The following is a 23,326-nucleotide window of genomic DNA, read 5'->3' as shown; positions in this document are numbered from 1 at the left end:
ACGACTAGAGGGGGACAACAGACTTCCGAATCGAGCTATTGCAGGCAGGCCAAAATTCGAGAAGGTGTCAAAGCATACCAGGATCAGAGCTGTAGACATTGGACTAGACATGTGCACGGTGGACGGCATGATCCGTGAGTCCATGCAACCGTAGGCTCGAGCTCGAGGTGGAGATCAGACAATGGCGTGCTAACTCGTCTCTGAGGATAGTAACAGCGATACCGATAGCACGATAGGGATTTATAGGATGAGGAGTGCGGTGTTAGCTGATAGGTAGGAAGGATAACGAGGCTGTCGACGACGTGAGAGAGGAGGAGGAGGGTGTCTGGTTGAGACGGTTGACGAAGAAGACTCCATCGTCTTTGCACTCGCCGTTGATGCTCTGCTCCTTCCTCCATCGACGATCATCTGCTCTTTCCCACCATTCAAGACTGGAACGGGCCATGCTGTCATTGTCGGGCCTCGCGATAGATGACAGGAGGAACTACCGTGCAGAAAGCATGCTGATCTGGAGTCTTGAAGGTTTTGTAGAAGGACAAGACCCGTTGCTTAGAGCCAAGCGATCTGTGCCAGCGACAGTCCTGTATGATTGTGACGAGAGATCGCGATGAAGAATTCATCGAAGTCCTGGTGTACGAGGTGGCTGAAAGGTTGATTGCGAACTATATTGTATTGTTGAGGTTGTTGGTGTTTTTGAACATTTCAATGACGATGGGTCAATCTCGGCAAAGCGTGTCAAAATGGGCGAATCTCCTCAATAGTCGCCGCCACCACAACATTCAACGCCAGTTACACGCTCTTCTAGAAAGATATATCGGGGTCTGGTTCTATCATTGATTGATCATTCATGCCGTTAGGTGCTCCTTGTGCTGCATCACCCCCTCTACGTATCCTTGCGACAAGCCATTCACTATACCATCGGCCGGGCCATTGGGCGAATGATACCTTGTTTCGTCAGGACTCTTGGTTTGGTGGCATCCTGGAAGGTACTCTTCGTGGTCCATTCAGGTCCAAGAGGCAGACGTAGAGATCGCTCATATTGCTGACGCGACTCGAATGGGTGAGGCAACTCGGTGGCCAGATATTTTCCGTTCCGCTTCACCCGCTTCTCGTTGATGATTACCCGATCCAATTTGGCATCTTGTCGCTTGTCCTTGGACACACCTTTGACGGTGGTAACGAACCGTCCCTTGGCCCGGTTTTGGACTTTTTTGCTAATGCCCTCGCCAGCCCAGCTCCCCCATCCAGGTAAGCCATTGTCGATCACCTGGTCACCCTCTTCCTCTTCCACCTTATTCTTCTCCTTCGCAAAATCTTGCTCCACTTCATCGGGACCGGCAAATATGGCATTTGCAAGAGCAGCGTGATCGTCTTGCTCGTTTTCGGATTCGGATGGGCTAGTGTAACCATCAAGTTCAATGTGCGATACACCGGTCTGCTTCCTAGGCAATGCTCCTTCCTTCGGTGCACGATGTGGGCCAGTATTCTTCGCTACGATAGGTCCAGAAGTTGTCGACTCATTAGCTCCCTTGCTGTGGCGTGGGGTCGCCAGGGGTTGAGGTTGCGTTGAGATGAGTGGTGTAATGGCAGAGTTGGAGGATCGTCCTTCGTTGGCTTGTCCCATTTGTTCCTCGCCATTCTCATCGTCTTCTCTCTCAGCATCTGATTCACGTTCTTCGAATTCACTCTTCTGGACCGGGTGTTGAATTGGTGGCATTTCAGCCTTGCCTTGTCCGCCAAATTTCCAACGTCCCTTGGGCTCTTCCCAATCAGCTTCCGAATCATCCGATCCGCCGTGTTCGCCGTCGTCTTGCAAACTTCGTTGCAGTCTATAGAGTTCTTCGTCATTGGCCGCTTTCCTCGAAGCTTCCGCCTTCCTCATAAAGGCCATGTTGTTAAGACGAGATTCAACGCTTGCTGGAGCGTCATGATCGAGAGATTCGAGCTTGTTTTCCAATCGAGCCCTTTCGTCTTCTGAGTCCGAATATTCGTCAGACTCTGACGATTCGACATCGTCTTCGTCAGAGCCTCCCACCATCTTGCCTTCAATTCGTCTGCGTAGTTCCTCGTCTCGACGAGCAAGATCTGTGACACTATGTCGAGCGTTCTCGTCCCAAGCAGCTCTGCCCGTGGCTTTGATGCTCTTTGCCCACTTACTTTCGCGGTGTCGTGCCCCCATTCGCTCTTCGGCGCGGCGGCGATCATTCTTCTCACGATCTTCGTCGGAATCAATCAAGCCTTGTGCGGCTAACAAAGACCGATGCTCCAGCTCGGCTTTTTCTCGTTCCTTGCGGTGTACCCGACGATAAGACTTGCTTTTGATCTTCTTGATTCTTCGGGCTCGAATCTCTTCTCGGAACATCAAATCTCTTGCTTTTCTCAACTCTGCTCGACGTGCCTGAACTTCCTCAAGTGGCAGTTTCTTTTCCTGAAGCTCTTCGTAAGCCTGCTCCTGCTCATCGAGTGATCGCTGCTCTTTGGACAACATGCCGCTTTCCTTCATGATATCGTGGATGGTGGATTCCAAGGCAGTCATAGGTTGAGACTTCGAGGTCGGTCCAAGTTGTCTGCTCGTCAACTCACCACTTGCCGCGGGATCGACTAGTGGGAAAGAAAGATGCTCCGCACGGCGATTTTGCTTGACAGTCTCTACCCATTTACCCAGCTCTTTTTTTGTCTCGTCATATGCGGCCGCGCGGTCAAGGCGGTCTTGCTGGCGCTTCGCCAGTGGGGGAGCAAGTTTACCAGGGATCCCGCCTTTATAAACCTCATTGCCCTGTTCCTCGTTATTCTGAAGGATTTTGAGTGACTGCCTCTGGCGCGGGTCCTTGATATATTGCATCAGATCTGCTGCTGATATCTTCGAGCCACTTATTCCAAATTGCGACGGCTTGTCCGACAGATTGCTGGGAAGTCGTCGCTGCCTCATTGCAGTGTCTGACCGGCCGCTTGAAAGTCCCTCCACGAAGTTCTGCAAACGGGAATGATCACCATCCTCGTCAGACACGGAGAATAGTGACTTCTGATCCTCCTCGTCTTCTGACTCCTCGTCTTCGTCTTCATCTTCGTCGTCTTCAGATTCGGGGTGCTCTTCGTGCTCATCGTCACTGCCCGAGCGAGCATTATGGCCTTTTCTCTTCTTTCCAGCCACATCAGATCCAGATTCATCGTCCATGTCCCACGCAGTAGCAAGGTCAATTGCATCGTCACCGAGATCATCACTATCTTCATTTTCGTTCTCCTTGCCATCGTCTCGCTCGTTCTCATCTAAGTCATCGGCGACAGAGCGGCTTCTTTTTTTCTTGGGATGGGCAGTTGTACTTGTGCTACCACGAAAGGCGAAATCTGCAAAGCGCTCCTCATCACTAGCACCAAAGGCATCTTCACTGTCAATGTCACTGTCCTCATCGTCGTCGTCGACGCCCACATGCCACCGGTTGCCTTCGAGGTCAGAACCCTCATCTACAGACTCGTCTTCATCGTTTGTAGTCACTCTTCTCCTCTTTGATGACCGTTCATCGAGAGTTTCTCGGGTATGTGGCTCGTCTGAATCGTCCTCGACCACTCCGAGTCGATGTTTTCTGATTTTTACCGGTTCTGGGTTCTCGTGTTCTGCAATCTCGAGGGCGTTTAGTTTTCGGTTCTTTTCGGTTCTCTTCCTGGTTGAATGTTGTACTTTGCCAGGTTGCAATGGTCTTCCGTGCGCTTGTCGAGGCATATTATCTTCTCTGTGGTCTTTAGCACAACTGTGCGGAGGAGGTGGTGGTGCAACAGTTCAAAATAAATAAATTAATTAATTATTTCTTAATGCGCAGGAAAAGTTCTGGAGAATCTTATCTTATCATTATGGCACTGAAAAGGGACTAGTTGCAAACTTGCTCGGGATAGCCTTGTCACGTGGTCTACCTAGATCTTTGTCCAAAAGTCACACATTTACCAAACGTTACCGTTGGATCTCCAGAAAATAGCTGTGTTTGCATGGTCAAGATACCAAGGTGAGAACAAGCAGTGTCAAACTTGTTACGACAATAATTACCCTGAAGGATAGTCCTGACGCCTACGCTTGGTACTTCGATAATGACTACCGTCAAGATATTCTTACCTACTAGGATGGGCTCCAGCCTGTATACCAATTGCGCCGATGATTCTTCAGGCCTGCCTGACCCGGTCATTAAGACTAGGAAGACTGGAATCGATATCAAGTCCAAGTGCTAAAGTGCAACCAGTCCGAGATAACAACCTCCAAATCCCCACGATCTTTTCCCGTACCACCCGCCACACAGACATAAGAGCCAGCAAGAGACGGGAACATCCTGCCGCTGATGATTGTCGTGCATCAATCAAGTCCAACTCCCTCCTCAGGTCTCCCATTGACCCATACCGTTCATGCCAACAGCCCGTGATTATGGATGGATAGCGAAGGTTCTCTGTGGACGGATAGAGCCCTTGCCGATATTTGTCTTCCATGTAGGTCATCAGATAGCTGGGGTCCAAGTCTTTCGTTTCGTCGAAGTAAGGTGCTAACCCTGTCTCGATATCATACACTGCGCAGCCGAATGCAAAGATGTCTAATTCTACGCTGACATCAGGGCGAGGAGGCTCGGGAGCTCGATAGCTAAAGGCGTCATAAATCGTCAGTGCTTCATGCTCGTCTATGCTTGAACCTCCAAGGTCGATCCATTTGGCATGCTCCTCGTTCCAGGTAGATTGTGTGATCTTGGATACGGAGTACTTTTGCAACGCACGGATGATGTCCAAGTCGGTTGTAGACGGCCGGTTCCCGTTCAAAATACGGCTTGTCGTTCTCAGAAAGGAGGGTTTTGCAGTCACTGGCAGAAAACTTGATTACAGCAAATGTGCTTTGAATACAGCTGGACATTTTACGACGCTCTCTTGAAGATTTGATTGTGATGGGGTTTGCCCCCTTGTCTTCGTATTCATTAACTTGGCCACTTTGTAGGGATAGTCCAATTGAGGATTAAATTCTCGCTAGCCCTTCTACGAAGTACATTCAACTGCATAGTAAAAGGGGCTGGAAACTTCATAATGGATGACACCGTTACACAGACCTCAGTGTCAGATGACTCAGCTCTGAGCTTCCTTCATTGGTTTTGAATGCCATAGCCTCGTTTCAGAGGTCTGCCTCTTCTAACTGCAATGACCGATCAGCTCACAGAAACCAATTTTTAGGATGCTCGTGGACATTTCCAACGCGGACAGTACCGGCGGGCACTCCTGAGTCACGGCATGAAGGAAACGGGCCACGCAAACCCGACGACCCCAAACAATGCGTTAGTCTCAGTGGCGAACACCCCCCTGACAATGACAACTCAGTCTTCCTTCCTTGGCCCACGACTTGCCAACTTCTCCTTCAACCATGGGATCTCGTCCAAAGAATACCGATAGGCCCGGAACAAGGCATTCGACTCCCCCGGAAAGATCTTAGCCGCCGCCGCATCTGGGTACGGCGCAAAGTGTGGGTTCACGTACTCCCAACAGGCGTAGCCGTCTCTCGTGACCTCAAAGATACGACCGAAGGCACTCTCACACAACAGAGTGTTGCCATTCGACAACCTCTGAGCGCTGCCCATGAACGGTGTGAAGAAATACACCATCTGTGACTTGTCGTGATACTCCCAGACGATCTTCTTGGTTTCACGCTCCACCTCGATGGCACGCGTGTACTGAATTGATTCTCCGGTTCGAAAAGCTCCGTTGTCGAAGATGAGGATGTTGCCATTTTCCAGTTCGGTGGCGTTGTGTTGTTGTGCCAGCACGTCAGACCCAAGTTTCCACACGATATTTCCCGTGGACTTTTCGATGATCACCACCGCCGAGACTGATCGCATGGACGCCAGGATATGTTTTCCATCACGCATCGGTAAAACGGCGTTGATCAAAGGATAATGCTCCCGCGTGTAATGTGGTTGTAACGGATATTCCTTTTTGGGTAGCCGCTCTGAGACCTTCCACCGCCACGTCAATTTTCCGTCGGCATCGACTTCATTGATTGTATCTGCATACGTTATGCCGTCAATTTCGGAGCCTGGCACGCCGCCGACCACCTTTGCCGATTCTTCAGGTGAGAGAGCTTCAAGGCTGGTATAAAGTATGCGACCATCGCCGTAGTGGTATTGATCATGGTGGCCCAAAGCATCGGCATACTGGCGGATCACTTGCCCATCAGGGTTCAGTTCACTCATGATACCTCCACCGTACTTGTTGAAGAAAGGGAACGGAGACGGCCCAGGGCGAAGCGTGTTGACGGCGAGATTGCCATTTGGCAGGATCCTCGCATGGCGCCCAATTCTTCCTGGAAGCTTCCACGAGTGTACTTCCTGACCATCGATGTCAATTAGATGTGCGGTGTCGCTGGTAAGAGGGCAGAAAAGCGTGTAGCCTCCGAAAGATCTCTTCTTGTCGACACCAGTCAGGCCAACGCGTCTACGTTTCAATGTGTTCTGCTCCATTATATACACTCAGGATGATTGATTGATGATTTTATGGACAAAGCATTACAGTCACTCACTATATATACAGCTTTGAGCCTTAAGGATCCTCTATCGGTCTGCCCCGACAACAAAAATCGGATAGGGCAGTCCAGCTTTCAGTACCGCTTGCCATGCTCTGATAGCCTTCCTACGGCATGCCGGCGGCAGAGGCCAAGTCTTTGCACTTCTATCAGCGCCGATTGGCCCTCGTTGTGCGCAGGAAGCCACTTCGAATCTAGGAACTCGATTGCGACAAGCTCGGTCGACCGGCGGCATGCCGGCGGTATTTCCATCGGACTGATAAGACTTGCCATATCAATATTAAGAACTTCCGCAAGGACCTGGAGAACGGACCTCTCATAGGTCGATATCAATCAGCACGCCATGATTGCCAAAGATGATATCTTCAAATCCTGATGGAAAGAGAGCATTATCATACGGTCGCGCGATTGATATCGTGTCAGTGTCAAAATGCATATAAGTCGACAAGATTCGCAGAGTTGGGGACGAGTGTCCTTGCCCAAGGAGAGTAAAAGTCTGAAAGCAAAAATCGAGTGGCTCCTGGATCGCGGAAGTGCATCATCATATCAGTTTGACCATACATATATAATACTGCTATCAGAATGGGCGTCCCATCTGAAATGAAAGCCAGGATAGAACAACCTCAACACTCAGCTAACGCCGTCATCGGGGAAGATGCACTGGACTTCGTCCCAGGCTACGTGGCTGATCTCCAGTACGAGGCTGTCGAAGCCAGAAAGGCAGTCCTCAAGGTTGACTTGTTCATCTTACCCTTTATCGTGCTCTGCTTCTGTTTCCTCCAATTCGACCGGACCAACATTGGCAATGCACTCACAGACACCATGCGGCACGATATCAACGTCGGCAACGAGCAGATCAACACCGCCCAGACACTCTTCATTGTTGGATTTGTCATAACCGAAATACCCTTCAACATGATCTCGAAGTGGCTCGGGCCTGAACGTTTCCTCCCCGTCACGATGTTCTGCTGGGGCATTGTGACATGGGCACAGATCTTCATCAAGAACGCCTCGGGTCTATGGGCCGCCAGGTTCTTCATCGGAGCTCTAGAAGGTGGATACATACCTGGATTTGTGCTGTACATTTCAAAGTACTACACCAACCAGGAGCTCGGCCTGCGCTTCGCCATCTTCTGGGCCTCCAACAGCTTTGCCGGTGCTCTAGGTGGGCCTCTGTCGATCGGGCTCCTTTCCCTTCGAGGATCCCACGGTCTTCATGGGTGGCAGTGGCTTTTCCTGATAGAAGGCATCTTGACCTGCTTTCTTGCAGTCGTTGCCTACTTCTACCTACCCCATGGTCCTGCCCGGCCCAAGACCTTCTTCGGCAACTCCTTCACTTTCTTCACCGAACGAGAGGCGAGCATCTTGGTCACACGCGTGATTCGCAATGATCCCACCAAGGCTCTTCGATATGGAAAGCCGGTCCTGCCCAGACATATCTTGGAGACTTTCATGGACTGGAGACTGTATGGTCACCTCGTCGGTGCCTTCTTGTCCATGATAATGATTCAGCCGATGAACACGTACGCCCCTTCCATCATCAAGTCTTTGGGATTCAGTGGGCTCCAAGCCAACGGGCTGAATTCCGTGGGCAGTGTCTGCGCCCTGGTTTGGTCGATCTCCCTCGCCTTCAGCAGCGACAAAATGAGGGAACGTGGTTTCCATATCGTTGTCGGTTATCTCTGGGGAGCTGCTGGTCTCCTGTGGTTGGCATTGGCGCCGACCGGGGTCGGAAAGTGGGTTCTCTATGGTATGTCTATCCATTCTTCCATGACCTTTTCTTGGGCAATAAGAAAAAGCTAACGTTCCATTCAGGTGGCGTTGTAATGACCCAGATGGGTATGGGATCTGCTCAGGCGATTAGTGCGGCATGGCTCACGTCCAAAATTCAAGACTACAAACGCCCAGTTGCTTTGGCAGCATATGTGATGAGCATTCAGCTAGCAGGATTTCCCGGTAATCAATTGTTCACGGCGCAAGGTCAGTCAACCTGGTGATCTCATTCCACACGGACCCCGACTGACCTTTTACACAGACGCTCCTCGATATAGACATGGCTTGATCATTGCGGCGTCTTGTGCCGTCGCTGGAGCAGTTGTAATCTTGGGTTGGAAGTTGCTTTATCGTCTGTTCGATCACGGCGAAGGTGGTGTCGAGACACGATATGGAGTACCTCCTCCGCTGGAGACCAGGACAGGCTCAGACGTCTGAACACATCAACGAGCAGAAAGCGTGACTTTGTAGGAAGAATAGCGTTTCCCCTGAGAACTGAATCTGTGTCCGACGACGATGTACCCCTGCGCACCCCCATAATCTTCAACTTGAACTGCGCCAGGTAGACAGACCCCTCCTGCTCCGTAGCGCACTGGGAATAAAGGCGTTATTGTTCGACCTACTTGCTCTCGGCGAACAGCTAACATGCTGCTTAAACTTGAGACGAGATCTGATGCGAAAACAGGACGGGAACTCAACAACAGGGGTGTCAGGGCCGCCTTAGCTTCTAACCGGGCGCCAGGTGACTTGCTGGCCAGAGGACGTCCTGGGCACATGTTCGCTAGTCCACATGGCCCGGATGGCATGAAGCGCGCATTGGACATACAGTAGGGTAGCATTTGGGCGGCTCAAACAGCTCTGGCCTTGTGGTTCACAGTCTGTAACGGGCTGGCTGCAGCTGCAGGTGGGACTGGTTGGTCAGCTACAATAGTACTTCCAGGGTTCCGCGGTCGCGCTCGATATGCTTCGTTATTGAGCTCTCAGAGCACGCTGGAGCACTAAGGCACTTCCGAGGCTAACTTTGTTTAATGGCGGCGCTTCTCTAAGATCCCCTTCCGGCCGGCTGGTGCCTCTGGCCGCTCCGTCAAAGGTTAGAGCGGAATCATCAGGCTACAACCTCCGCACCATCTGTATCTCCAGCAGCTCAAGTCCCTGCCCTTGAGATTCGTCCCAGATCTTCTAATCCCCTCGCCCTCGCCATGTGAAATGCTTCTCGGCGGATCCCTTGTCCACGCTCACCATGTACATTCATATGATGAGTGACTTGCAAGCGCATGCCTCTCTGATCGCCCTTTCCACACTAACACTTGTCGTGTTGTACACGGGCGTGTCGCTGCTGATCAACTACCGCAGATGCCCCCAGATCAAGGGCCCGTGGTTAGCGTGCGTCTCCGAACTCTGGCTGTTTCGATCCACCACGGCCGGACGCATGTACGAGGACTGTTCAGCGGTGCTGGATCAATATGGTAGATCTCTTCCTCTCAGTTCCTCGTCGCGCTCGCCCAAGAAAGGTTAACATTTGGCTATCCCAGGATCTCTCGCCCGCATCGCACCCAACAAGGTCGTCACCAACGACCCTGTCATCTGGACCCACATGAGTGCACCGCGATCCAAATTCACCAAAGGCACTTGGTATGACCCCACCACGTTGGATCCGAATCAGAGGAACTCGCTGTCTCAGCGTGACGACAAGCTTCACAGTGTGCTCCGAGCGAAGATGGCGAAGGGGGTAGGTATGCTGACTTTCCGGCCCAGGGCAGCGAGACTAACGATGACAAGTACTCGGGCAAAGAGATTCCGGCGCTCGAGTCCAACATTGACGATCGGATCAACGACATGGTGGTCCTCATCAAAAACGAGTCCGCAGCCGGCAAACCCGTGGACATGGCCAAGATTGCCCAGTTCTTCACGCTGGACGTGCTGACCCAGATCGCCTTTGAGGCACCCTTTGGGTATCTCACCAAGAACGACGATGTCTTCCAGTACATTCAAAAGGTGCAAGAGTTTCTGCACATCCTGGAGCTGGCATCCAACATTCCGGCCATACATCGAATGTTATCCAGCAGGATCATGCTGCGACTGTTTGGTCCGAAACCCACGGTCAAGCTGGGCATGGGCGCCATGCTGGGAGTTGCGCAGCGTGTTGTTAATGAGCGCTATGCCCCGGATGCCAAGGCGAAAGACGATATGCTCGGCTCGTTCAAAAGGCACGGTCTCAGCAAAGACGAGGCGGAAAACGAGGCTGTCCTCCAGTTGTTGGGCGGCTCGGACTCCACCGCCACGGCGATCCGGATGACGTTCCTCTTCATCCTCACCAACCCGGACGTGCATACGAAGTTGATGTCCGAATTCAGTGCTCACAGGGACCAGATTTCAACTCCGGTCATCAAGAGCGTCGAAGCTCGCGAGTTGCCGTATCTACAGAGCTGCATCAAAGAAGGCCTCCGAGTGTTTCCGCCGCTGGCAGGCCTGCAGGGCAAGGTCTCGCCTCCAGAAGGCGAGACGGTCAATGGGCGTTTCATCCCCGGCAACGTCGAGGTCGGCTGGAATCCCATGTCTATGCAGCGCCGGCGCGAGATCTACGGCGAGGATGCCGAGATGTTTCGACCCGATCGCTGGATCGAAGCCGCGGCTCTGGAAGACGATGGTGCCAAACTCGGCTTGATGGAAAAGACGCTCGGCCTCGTCTTCGGACATGGAAAATACGGGTGCCTAGGCAAGACTATCGCCCTGATGGAGTTGGACAAGGTCTTTGTAGCGCTGTTTCAAAACTTCAACTTTGCCCTCGTCGACGTTGTCCGGCCGGTGCGCACATTCTGCCACGGCGCCCACCTCCAGTCGGACATGTGGGTACGCGCAACGAAGAAACATCGCCCGAGACGGTCATTATCTAAACATGCGTCCAGAACTCCTTCAAAGACGTGACTCATTCCTGGAGGTTCTTCGGACTTACCTCCTTCGGGGGTGCTTCCTTTGCGCACCCAAGACAATTTCGTGCTTGAAATCAACGGCCCTTGCCATCGCATCAGTCACTACCTACGACGCGACGCTGCGTAACATGGCATCGGGCTTAGACTGGTGCGTCTCTGAGCAGTACGCTGCACTTTCTAAATCTCACCGAAACGGGACAAAGATTGGACTGAATTCGAGGCAATGCAAGACCATGAAAAGCCCTTACTACTGTCCTCTCAAGCCATTGGGAGGAATTCATACAATAGGATATTCACGTTCCAAGCCCATCTTTGTATACTGCACCACAAACTCGTCCAGCAGCCTGTTGAGTCCCCAAAGGTTCAAAGGATCGTTCTCCCCCGACTCATGCATGCAACTCGGCATACAGCTCTTTCCTACTCCCTTGTGGAGAATACTTATACGTACCTACTAACCTGGTGTCTGGCCCGGTGTGACTCGGCCCTGATTTAGGAAGGCCGATGGTCCGCAGATTCCGCCGTCAAACGATGAGATGCCTCGTAGCTGACAGGGTTTTCGGTTAGGCACATTAGATACTGATCGATGATTGGTGAAGTTTTAACCTCCCCAGACCCGACTTAACCATGTAAAGACGCTGACAATTTTCGCATATGTACGGATGGTGGATTTTTTGGTTGCTGGAGCAGAAGAGAGTGAGGCTGTGTTGGGATCACTTAGAGACCCCGGTTCGAAGGCCGAGCGGCGAATCCAGACCTCGTTAATTGTCGTAACGATGCGTCTTGACTCATGACCGGACACGTTTTTCGGTATTCGTATGGGAAAGTCTTAGAAACAGTCGACTACGTTCGAGGACGTATAGCGATAATCACGGCAGATATTGAAGAGCCCGGGCTCGTCGTTGACAGCTGCCACGATATTCCCGAGATCGAACGGCGATACGTCTTACTCAGAGAACAGAGTCCTGCGCCTGGGATATGTGGCAGCGTCTCATAATTGAACCCCCAAACGAGGGTTCCAGCCAGGATGAGCAAGGGCGGCGTCCTGCTGTTTCTGATTGCGAGGTGGAGCCGCGAGCAGTTCAATCATCAGATACCTTGGCATTAATGTCGCCATAAATAAAACACCCCGTTCGAGATGCCTCCGGATAGTTTCTTATCTCTGACTCTTGTCCTCTATGACTGAGCGTCGGATCTATTTATCGTCATGTACATGGTTTACTCGGAAGAAGATTGTCGCCTTTATCATGCCTCTGCACAAATAAGTATGGCCAAAGCGAGATAATGCCGCCGGTGCGGTCTGGCAGGGCTTCCAAAGCATGCGATGCATGCCGCAAGCAGAAAACGCGCTGTTATGCATCCGATAACAACCAAAGAGGCATCTGCCTCCGATGCGAAACACTGTCACAGCCATGTTCACTCGAGTCTTCACCAAGCCGGCAGCAGTCAAGACGCAGCAGCATCATAGACAAAGCATCAGCGGCCAGCCGAGATGTTTCTGTGGATACAAGGCTTGAACGCCTGGAAAGCACAGTACAGGCTCTGGTAGAGAGGCTTGATTCAGCCCATGGTACCGCCATGAGAGGTGTCGTTAGTCCCACGGCTTCGAATCGACCGCCGCTACCAAGGCTTCAAGCCCCTCAGAACCTGCGGGAAGAAGAGAAAGACTCGGCGCCAGTGCTCTTGATCCGAGATGCCGCCGCACATGCCGGTGGTGTCCAGTCACCAAAGCAGCAGGTCCAAACTAACCAACCAAGGCGCTACTCGGATGTGATATCAAGTGGTCTGGTGTCATTGAAGACCGCGCATATGCTGATGTCCTTGTTCCATGTCCACTATGGCCGTTGGGTCAAATTCGCCGAAGACCTGACCGCCGAGACACTCTTGTTGCAAGTCAGGGAGAGGTCCCCGCTGTTGTTATGCAGTATTCTCCTGATCGCGGTACGACACACGACACAAGAGCTTGCAGATGACCTTGCCCCTCCTCTGTACGAAGAAGCGCGAAGCCTCGTCGCACCGGCCCTTCTCACGGTGCCGCAGACCACCGAGTTTTTCCAGGCCGCTCTCATATTGAGCCTATGGTCCACGACAATCGGACAGGTGCCACTGAGCATCGACAGCTGGCTCCTGACTGGCTACGCGATTCAGCAAAGTCTGGCCAGCCCGTATTTCAATCGGGTCTGTCAAGAAGTGCAGCAAGACTTGTCCGTAAGTAGAGCTGACCTCGACGCGTGGTGCATCTGGAATCACCTATGTGTCGCACATCTTCAGTACTGCGTGGGCACTCGAAGGCAGGCGCTCCTGAACCAAGCCCAAATCAACCAGTGTCTCCGTTTCCTCGAATCGGACAACGTCACCAACTTCGAAGCGAGAATGGTCGCCGAGGTTCAGCTCTACTGGATCATCTACGAAAAGTACATCTGCTACGACTCCGACTCCGCCGAGGTTGTCGACTCGACAGACTCCACGACGCGGGCCTTGCAGGAGTGGCAAAGGGATTGGGCGGGTTTGTTCAATCAGCCGCGCTCCCAGTTCCTCCAGATGGGCTTCCACTTTGCCCATCTGCTTGCCCACTGTCAGTCGCTGAAGTCGACCCCCCGCGCGACGGTGGTGATGCGGTTGCCACTCCTGATCGAAATGATCCGGCTGGCCAAATCCATCATCAGCCTCGCCATGGACACGACGGACGAACGCACCCGGCACTTGACCGACCACATATATCACGTCATCACCTTTTCCGCACTCACGCTGTGTCGGCTGGTTCATACGTACGAATCAAAACTTCGCGCAGCCAGACAAGACATCGAGGCCCTTGACCTCCTCGTGATGCGACTCATCGGTTGGCTCAAGACGATTGGGCTCCCGTGTCACGCAGCACATATTCTCGGCGACGCCGTTTCTGCACAGTTCAAAAAACTACGCCCGAACTTTCAACCTGAACCACCTCAAGTCACAGACCCTGGCATTATTATCGGGGTCAGTGACGGAACGTCTTGGCCCGACGACCGACGAGTATTATCAAATGACAACAACAACTTTATGTATCCCGATTTTATCGGATCCGAGTTGTTCGATGTCGACGCTTCGTCCTGGCCCCAGTGGGACATGATGCTGTCTGATGCTGACATGTCCGTGTGAGGACGTTATACAACTGAGAAGAGAAACATAGCCCTTCGATAGAACTGATCATATAACGTACTGTGCTATTCACGGCCTTCCCTCATTCAACAATTGCAGTCATCCCAAACTCACACCTAAAGTCGTTGAAAGAGGAAAGATTGCAAGAATGTAACGTATAATAGCTATATTTGGGGGCCAAGGGCGCTGTCCAAAGTTGTTACTTTCGACAGAGTATCCAGCCATCCAATCCAAGAATTCGACTCTCTGGTTTGGCTGCCCACTCCTTGTAGGATTTCTCGATCTCCTGGCACTCCTCTAGAGTGGTCATACCCGCCTCTCGAAACATATATCCAACTGTACTTGCACCAGCGGCGAAGTTCCTCATTGCTTCCCCAAAGTAATGCTCAGATTTTGACCCCAATTGAATCTGGCTCCATTCGAACCCTACCTCTCGCACCCAGACGTGGCTGAATCTCCCTGCATTCGGAACCGTGCCTTTCATGTCGCACATCTTGTACCAGATCTCTTTCTGTTTATCAAAGGCCGGGTTATGAGGCCAAAAGACCAAATCTGCAGAGTCTCCCGATGCTACAAGACCACCTGGGCGAGTCAGCTGGCGCATGTACCGCAAAACTTTCACTGGCTCGTGGATATGAAACAAGACCTGGTGGGCGTGGACAATGTTGAAGGTGTCATCTTCAAAATCTTCCAGCAGCTTGTGTGCGTCGCCGAACCTGAACTCGACGTTCTTCACACCTTGTGCCGTTGCTGCACCCCGTGCGAGGGCAAGTTCCTTCTCCGTGACGTCGATGCCAATGACGTGGCCTTGCGGCACGAGTTGTGCAAATCCAAGGGTAATTGAGCCAGATCCACAGCCTACATCGAGGATACTGTCCGTCGGTTTGATGAAGTCGATGAGATATGGTGCCGAGTTGGCAGCTGTGCGTCTAGCAAACGACTCGGTCAAGACGTCATAGGGTCGCAGTTCTTGTACTCCGCGAGTCGGCTTGTCGTTGGCTGACATGATGGCTATATTTGTCGGAAACCCAGACGAGGTTTGCAGGAAAGACGGGGCCTCAGATTGAAAATACAGATGTGAAGGAGAATGCTGGGTAGTTTCTGGACGAGGGGTTTCCGCGCATCTGTGCTTCAAGTCGAGACTTCTTATGGCTTTTACTTTTGAAGAGAGGCTTGCCGTCTTACTCACCACAAAATGGAGCCAGTTCGCCTGAATTATGCATATAATCCAACCAACGGTCTCATATTTACGCATTGAAGCGCCTTGAGATGGGCATAGCGTTCTCCATGTCAGATTCTGAGACAACGGTTTCAGGCGTCCTGCTTCATAGTTACGAAGTAGGTCAGAAGAGTGACAGTCTTGGAAGCAAGAATTTTGTCGACATCATCCGGCCCTGGAACCATGACGGTTCTCGTACGATACGTATCCTCACCATCCTGTCGAGCGGTCGCGACTATAGCTTTACCCTGATCCAGATAGTATGTAGTAGAATAAGTTGATCGAGTGAAAAGATGTTGTTGTTGGAGGAAAGATAAACCCTCTAGTCAGTGGTGGATGGCGGCACTTATTTAAAGCAGCGATGTCGAATGTCCCAACTTGGTCGGGAACAATTTATTTCCTCTGCGTGAGTTCGTCTATCGAAGAAGCTACACCAACTGCACAGACAACAGCAGACCATTTCTTCCCAAACAGATACGCTCTCTACGTCGCCCGAAACTATTTCGAGATGGTACAACCGTCACCTCAGCTCTGCGCCCGCCTGCGCTTCACAACCAAACAAGTCGGACGTGGTTTTTATCGAGGAAACCGAACCGGCTCCAAGGGTGCGCACAACGACAGAGGAGGATACATTGTTGACTGGAGAAAGACTTCCTTCTACAATGTACCGGAGCTCGAAGGATTTCGCGTGAGTTGGACTCGTACCCATAGAAATTCTGGATGAGTTTGCTAACATTCACAATCAAAACAGCTTGCGCCTTATGTAACGCTAGAACTGCCTGAGCCGTCTCCGAAGATCGAGCGTTTTGGCTCCAAGTACACCCCTAAGAAAGTCGATGGGCTCGAATTTTTGCACGAGTGGAAGAGGTTGAATCCTTTTGAATATGAACACATTATCAACTTCCAGCGAGAACAAGCCGAACAGATCGCGACACAGGCAGAGGTTACGATCGATGAAAGCCCTGCACAGGCAACCAGTGGAAGCCAAAAGTCAATATAGAACGAACAGTGGAGGATAAATATGTCCCGACTGCAACCATGACACCGAGGCAGCTTACACTGCTGTACCGAGTGGGAGACTTTCCTGCTTCGGGTTTTAGAGCAAGAATTACCTGCTCCAAGAGATTGCCATGGCTCACCGATCAGATGCCCTAGTGAAAGAGAGAAGAGGGCCACGGTTGGACAGGAGCAGTTCCAGACGGATTTTATGGGGAGGGAAAGGTGACAAGCTTCTGCGCAGTCCATCTCTACGAGAGGCATTACTGTCGACAATGTCGTCCCGACTACTTTCTACAATCCTAAGCTTACACCACAGAAGTACACATCCTGGGATCGGCACTGCGTGTGGAGGGGGCGAACACTTCCTCGGCTTTGATGAATTCCGACATCTGCTCAACGTAGGGTTTGTGGCACAGCCTCGGAATCTCATCTGGTTCCGCAGTCTACCATTACCCTGCCGACTGGTACGGAAGTCCCGGAGGTCACACTGTGTATTGGGAAGTCAAAAGCTGTCTTGTGTATCAACGCTGAACCACACCAGCGACTAAGATTCACTTCATATCAGCCATGGACGCGGTACTATGGATATCCCTACTGCATTCGAGCTGGTCAGATCTTATCGTCACATAAATTTACGGTCATACAAATATGACCATGGTATATCGTGCTCATGAATGCTATATCTCTTAGATATCCACTCTCTGTTCAAGAATCAATCTCTTCGCTTCAAATCTAAATTGTGATGGCTCATCTCACACTTCGCACGTGACTAGACTAAATTGGCGAGTTTCGTAGCTTAATCGAGTCAATGCTTGGCATGAGCCGGTGACATGATGTTTGCCTCGTCGAACAAAACCTCAACTTTAACTCTTGTTGAGTGACACCCACTTCTCTCCTTTCCCAACGATACGATACTCCGATCGGACAGCAAGAGTCGCAACTGCACCGTGCCTAGATCTTGTCTGCATCGAGGTTGTGAACTCGGTTCTCTCCCACCTCAAGCATGACTCAATAGTCGATAGGCAGCGACCGCGTGCGACATGAGAAAACTTCACGACTGGCAGCTTGGGGGTGTCTTTCGATCCGTCACAACGGCGGATCGCCCCTTTTCTTATTCCTGAATTACTTTACCTGGCGTAGCTAGACGGCCATGGCGCCACCACAGGGACTGACATCGTATAAAAAACAGTCTGGATTGCTGGCTATATCGAAGGATCGTAAATCAGTATCATGGACGCCAGCCCAACCGCCAGACTCCGCCCCGAGCCTGGTAATATCCGCGGGAAACATTACCAACCTTCAACAAACGCCGGAATCCAATCCTAAAGTCATGTTAAAGGTCTTCGTCCAAGATCCAGGACAGTCAGACCCGGTCGCTCATGTCTTCACATTCACATCCAAAGGTGACCCCAGAGGTGAAGCCAATGCGATCAAGGATGCTTTGGCGAACGTGATCCAGGCGCAGAAAGCCGCGCAAAATGCCACGGCCGCCTCGGGCGGACAATCTGCCGCCATGACTATCGCCAACACAGTCTCGGGTGCTGGTCGAGGCAGCACTCTCTGGGAAGACGATGAGAGATTGAAAACCGATGTCAGACTCCAGCAGTCGCTCATGCAAGAAGATCACGCCCTCCAAAGGACGTTCATAGAGGCACTCAGTCTCAAGCCCGAGTCGATTTCGACAACTCAATTCACAGCACAGTTCTGGTCATCCCGAGTCCACCTCCTCCGCGCGCATGCAATCGCCCAAAATCAAGGACGTGGAAAGTACAATGTCTTTTCGGAACTACGGCGCGAGGACGGCGGCACGAAGCTGTCCCTGACGCAAGACCACGTACGGGCCATTTTCGAGCAGTATCCAGTGATGCGCATGATCTACGATGAAGTTGTGCCGCAAAAGTGCAAATCGGAAGTCGAGTTCTGGTCTCGCTTCTTTCAGAGTCAGTTGTATATGAAGCTTCGGGGACTCAAATTTGATCCAGCAAAGGAATCCAGGGACAAGTATCTCGACACCGAGGAGTACCTGAATCATCCCGAGTTGACTGGCTTGCGGGCGACGAGTGCGGAGATGCATATTCCTAAATTTATCGATCTCGAGGGCAACGAGGAGAACCATAGTCAGCGTCAAGGCAACCGCCCCGATAACGAATTGCGTGCCACGGCGCTGGACAAGGCCCCTATCATACGGAGATTGAATGCCCTGAGTGAGAAGCTCATGGCCACGGTGCGGCCAAACGATGTCGACGCCTCTGCGCCGATTGGCATGACGGAAACGACGTATGAACAACTTCGACTGCGCGATCTCAGTGGTGACCCGGAGCAGGAGCGGATCATCTTGAACATCCGCGACCAAAGCCGTTTCTTTGCAGACAAGGACCCCGAAAAGACCGTGATGAATGGCGTGAGCTCAAACCCATTCCGGAAAATCGATCCTGCCAAGGCAATTCAGGAAATCTGCGGCGATTTGGCCACTCATTTCCCCAGGCCCGGAGATGGTGTCGTTCCTATTGAACCGTTCGAGGACGAAGACGAGGACATGGACGACGATGCATCATCAAAGGCGGAGAGTGGATCAGCTCTCGCGTCAAAGCACATCATGTCTCTCATCCAAGCGCACCGAGACCAGACGAGCGAAGTCGACCAGGCCAGTGGGTTGAGCACGGCGATCCACGATCGACTGACGCTGACGCAAGCCACGACGATCGAATTTCTTCGACAATTTTGGAACGCCTTTTTGTCCGGTGACCCGGGTCGTGCGAGCGAAATCGCCAGTCTCGTGGAGAGTCTCAACCGCGCTCTGGACAGGATCAATGTGATTGCCGACGACGCGGAAAGGGAGAAAAAGGACCACGTGCGGGCGCAAGAGAAGGCCTTGGAAGAGCGGTTTCGAAAGACTGGCAGACGGCATAGATTGGACCACGCGGCGATCAAGGGCGGTGGGGCCGTGGTCAAGCAGTTGCTCGGTCCGATCATCAAGAGCTTGGCAAACGCCGTCCAGAGGTATAGACAGGCGTTTGAAGAGCAGACGAGGGGGTCGGGAAATGGTTGAAAGACGACTACTTGATCCGAAGGGACGTCAAAGTCAATTTGCCCCCCTGATATATCGGCCCATGTTATCTTCTGCGATAGACCTTCGCGCAGAGGGTCACCGACGCCAGAGCAGCTCCTTCAAAAGACTCGAGGAAAGGAAAAAGCGGTTGACTGGACAGTGGATTATCCTTGACATAGAAATCGGACGACTGGCAGTGAACGAAGAGAAGATTAGGGGGCTCATCGGGGATCAACACAGTATTCTGTGATGGATATATATGTCGCTTAGCTCGAGCAGCAAGATGCAGGGCTTTGCTCCCGAGGTACGGGGTATCGAGAAGGTCATATCGCAAGCGATTGAGGTCTAATGCCGTTCCGAAGACAGAGAGAGCTCTTGGATATCATCGTATCACTGGGACGGGGATTTTTGGCATCTCTGCACGAAAGAAGGTTCGTCTTGGTATGGGGGAGATCTACAGAGGAAAACACCTCCTCCATCCTTGGAGGCGTCTATTCTTTGTACCTTTGTGGCAACTCGGTGGAATCAGTTGCGCAGGTTCCCATGGTCCGTGTGTGTGAGACAACATTAGACAGATCTTGGGGGAGTTTTTTGATTTTTTTACGACAGAGATGGATAGATGGATTCAATGGTCAACTCGGCTCCGTACCTAGGGGTTCATTAAATGGTAATACTAAATGTATCTTATGCGAAGTACATTTTTTCATACATCATTCTATATCCTCCTGATGGTCGTTATGCTGAGGACCATACGAATGACACCAGGGCTTTTCTTTTGGTGTTCACAGACGTCTACGTACTATGCTGGCCATTCATTCCCCTACATGTATAAATCAGACAATTAGCCATCACGTACTTTGGCACAAGTATCCAAAAAAACACCAAGGGAGGATATTGATCTGTGTTATTTTAACCTTGGCCTATTGAACTTGTTCTTCTTCAAGAACCCGTAAAATATCCCAAGATCTGCCTCCCAAACCCTCTCCTCTCGTCTTGTCCACCGCTCGTGGCGTTGTTGACATTATCACTCACGTTCCTCATCCCGTCTGCCGAACTGCCTTCCTCCTCCAATCGTCTCCTCAACCCTTCGTACTGTCCACGACGGCCCTCTTTGCGCGAACTCGTCTCCCCTACCATCCAAGGTGGTACCCTCCACCTTCCCAGGCCTGCCGGTAGGATCTCACCCATCCAGGCGCTCCCTATCGTCCAACCCACCGCGGCCGGCAAGAGTTGATAAGGGAATTGACTCAGGGCCAACTGAGCCGCCAGGACGTACGTAGTCGTCTTGTCACTGAGAATTATATTGTTTATACCACCTCCTAATCCGCCAGCACCTCCATTCGGTGGTGGTGATTGTGACTGTGACGATGTCTCTCCTTCGCCCGCGGTGCTCGTACTGGTGACAATCTTCCACCGATATAAACGCGGAACCTCATCGGCCCAAGCACTCAACGCGGCAAAAACAACCGCCACCGAACCCGCAGGCAGATAATTGTAGACGCCAAAAGTCGCGACTTTGAGCAAGACCGTGAAGGTCGGCAAGAGGAGAATATTGAGAGCGACCGCGACCACCACGAAACTGGCGTATTTCCTACTCCCCCACAACCTTTCTAGGACTCGGAAATGGTACAATAGGGCGGTGGAGAAGAGGAGTTCGGTGGAAGAGGTGTGCGACAGTTGGAAAGTCAACAGACGCGAGAATTGTAGGTAAGGCCAGAGGTGGGGGGCGGGTTTGACGGAGACGAGGTGCTTGATATCCAGAACCGAAGTGAGGATGGAGGCGCCGACCGACCAAAAAATCAGGAACCGAGACACGGGGGCGTGGGTGAAGCCGGACGTCGTGACCATTTTTTCGTTGGTGGTGGTGGTGGTGTGGGCATTGCACCACACAGAGTGCGGATGGAACAAAGAACCTCTTTTTGCTTTGCTTTGCCTCTCGGACTGTCTAATGTACTCGCAAAACGTCCAAGCACTCGTTGCTGTACGAGGTACAGGGTACAAAGTGCAATGTGTATGTGAAAAGTATGCGGTAGAAAGTACGAGGCTGTACGGACTAGGTGTAGAAAAGCATTGGAAATATTACTGGACAGATTTGGGCTTCTTCACATGCCGAGACAGATGAGGCGGGGGCGGAGTATTGTTCGTCTATTTATTCATTAATACTACAACTCTCTTCCAACTCCCAACATCTCCTCCGATATTGCTCTACCCATGTGGTCACATCCTCTTGCAAAGCCGCAATGGCACCATATTCGTCTTTCCCAGCACTTTTGAATGGCACCTCTAAATATGACATCGATGGTCAATGGAAGTTCACCTGCGATCAGCCAGGCTTTTCTAATGTCAAGCAATCTGGGTATCTCAAATTACCCACTTGCGCTTCACATACGCAAAGTAGGATAGATATCCAAGCCTACTACAGCTTGGGAAAGAACATGGGCGTTTCCTTCTTCCATTTCTGGTAGTCCGCACGATCGCCGTACTTCTTGTCGTATTTACTCTCGCTGAGAGGAATCCCTGACACCTTGAAAAGCAACAAGGTCACAAAGGCTGGGCTGATACCTGCGGCGACGAGGGCGATTGCTTTTCCCGTCAGTCCACCAGCCAATCCCATTCCAACCACTCCAGCCTTCGATGCAAGAACGCCAGCTGACATGGTAGCAATTCCTGTCCACAAGGTACTTTCTCCAAAATAATTTGGGTGTCGACTCTTGCCCCAAAGACCTCTGGTGAGGAAGTCCTCGTCATGTTTCTTCTCCTTCTTCTCCTGTGACCACTTGCTCTTCTGTCTGTCAGCAGTAACCTCGAAGCTCATTCCACCGACGTAGAGCAGAACACCAATCAAGTCAGTGACCGACACGGCTCCTCCGAGAGCAGCGAAGGTGGAAGAAGGCAGCGAGTTGATGGCTAGGACGGGCAATAAGCAGAGGGACACCCATGTCGCTTGTGCAAAGAAAGCCACAGCGAACTTGGGAGGTGAGTTGCGGATGTCCTTGAAGCGGGAATCTTCGCCGTCGGAGAGAATGCGGGTGAAGAGATATGTTCCCACTGCCATGCGGTTAGCCAATTGCCAAAATGTTTTCCTCTTCCACGTTGATTTACGCACATCGAGAAGCCCAGAAGCTTACTGCGGCGCTCAAGAATACCTGTCTCCAATTGAAACCGTAAGGACCACCTGTCCCCTGGAGAGCCTTCAGAAGGCTAGGCCATGCTGGTTTCGGCTGTCCTGCCAGTGCTGCCGCTGTTCTGGCACGTAGAGCAGGAAGATACAGGCTCAAGGCCGTGCATGAGAGATAAGTCAATGAGCCCGAAAGGTCGTAGAATCGCTCGGATCCAGCTATTATGGAGGGTATAGCTACAGCTGCTTGGATACCAAATGCAAGACCAACTGATGGAACGAGATTTCGCAAAAAGGGGTTGCGGAAGTTGGACGCAGCCAGAAGGGACTGCAACAAAGGCATGATGGGGTAGATTAGAGGTGTGTCGACGGGGTGATAGCGAAACGTCGTGCCTTTACTGCAACCTACCGGACTTTATAGCATCTTGAGGGTTAATAAGACACGTCAGTGCTCATCCAAGACGCAGTCGTGCTCGAAAGTCTGAATCTATTTCATGTGAAATGAAGTGCAGAGGAAAAATGTATGACGCCATCATCAAAACAGTTTCGGACTGAAATTTCTCCGCATTTC

General features: G+C 51.7%; 7 protein-coding genes across 7 annotated transcripts; 4 read left to right on the top strand and 3 right to left on the bottom strand.

Moving 5' to 3' along the window:
- Positions 1-819: 819 nt before the first annotated feature.
- On the bottom strand, positions 820-3,766 carry PV06_08086 (uncharacterized protein). The gene has a single exon (XM_016409383.1). The coding sequence runs from the start codon at positions 3,716-3,718 to the stop codon at positions 911-913; it is 2,808 nt and encodes a 935-aa protein (XP_016259691.1). The 5' UTR covers positions 3,719-3,766; the 3' UTR covers positions 820-910.
- Positions 3,767-9,545: 5,779 nt separating this feature from the next.
- On the top strand, positions 9,546-11,307 carry PV06_08085 (uncharacterized protein; the record flags this gene model as incomplete). The annotated part of the gene is made up of 4 exons (XM_016409382.1): positions 9,546-9,771; positions 9,838-10,034; positions 10,085-11,155; positions 11,212-11,307. The coding sequence occupies 4 exons, from the start codon at positions 9,546-9,548 to the stop codon at positions 11,305-11,307; spliced, it is 1,590 nt and encodes a 529-aa protein (XP_016259690.1).
- Positions 11,308-12,516: 1,209 nt separating this feature from the next.
- Positions 12,517-14,370, top strand: PV06_08084 (uncharacterized protein; the record flags this gene model as incomplete). The annotated part of the gene is made up of 1 exon (XM_016409381.1): positions 12,517-14,370. One exon carries the CDS (start codon positions 12,517-12,519, stop codon positions 14,368-14,370), a length of 1,854 nt encoding a protein of 617 aa, XP_016259689.1.
- A 1,580-nt stretch (positions 14,371-15,950) lies between these two features.
- PV06_08083 (uncharacterized protein) lies at positions 15,951-17,278 on the top strand (the record flags this gene model as incomplete). The annotated part of the gene is made up of 2 exons (XM_016409380.1): positions 15,951-16,277; positions 16,341-17,278. The coding sequence occupies 2 exons, from the start codon at positions 15,951-15,953 to the stop codon at positions 16,587-16,589; spliced, it is 576 nt and encodes a 191-aa protein (XP_016259688.1). The 3' UTR covers positions 16,590-17,278.
- Positions 17,279-17,468: 190 nt separating this feature from the next.
- Positions 17,469-20,328, top strand: PV06_08082 (uncharacterized protein). The gene has a single exon (XM_016409379.1). It carries the CDS (start codon positions 17,739-17,741, stop codon positions 19,635-19,637), a length of 1,899 nt encoding a protein of 632 aa, XP_016259687.1. The 5' UTR covers positions 17,469-17,738; the 3' UTR covers positions 19,638-20,328.
- Positions 20,329-20,356: 28 nt separating this feature from the next.
- PV06_08081 (uncharacterized protein) lies at positions 20,357-21,680 on the bottom strand. Its single transcript, XM_016409378.1, has one exon. It carries the CDS (start codon positions 21,483-21,485, stop codon positions 20,577-20,579), a length of 909 nt encoding a protein of 302 aa, XP_016259686.1. The 5' UTR covers positions 21,486-21,680; the 3' UTR covers positions 20,357-20,576.
- Positions 21,681-21,756: 76 nt separating this feature from the next.
- PV06_08080 (uncharacterized protein) lies at positions 21,757-23,229 on the bottom strand. Its single transcript, XM_016409377.1, has 2 exons — positions 22,744-23,229; positions 21,757-22,685 (listed from the first exon to the last, which is right to left on the bottom strand). Exons 1-2 carry the CDS (start codon positions 23,096-23,098, stop codon positions 22,054-22,056), a joined length of 987 nt encoding a protein of 328 aa, XP_016259685.1. The 5' UTR covers positions 23,099-23,229; the 3' UTR covers positions 21,757-22,053.
- Positions 23,230-23,326: the final 97 nt, after the last annotated feature.

Source organism: Exophiala oligosperma (assembly GCF_000835515.1).
Source record: "Exophiala oligosperma strain CBS 72588 unplaced genomic scaffold supercont1.8, whole genome shotgun sequence".
NCBI lineage: Eukaryota > Fungi > Ascomycota > Eurotiomycetes > Chaetothyriales > Herpotrichiellaceae > Exophiala > Exophiala oligosperma.
This window is presented reverse-complemented; position numbering and strand designations above follow the sequence as displayed.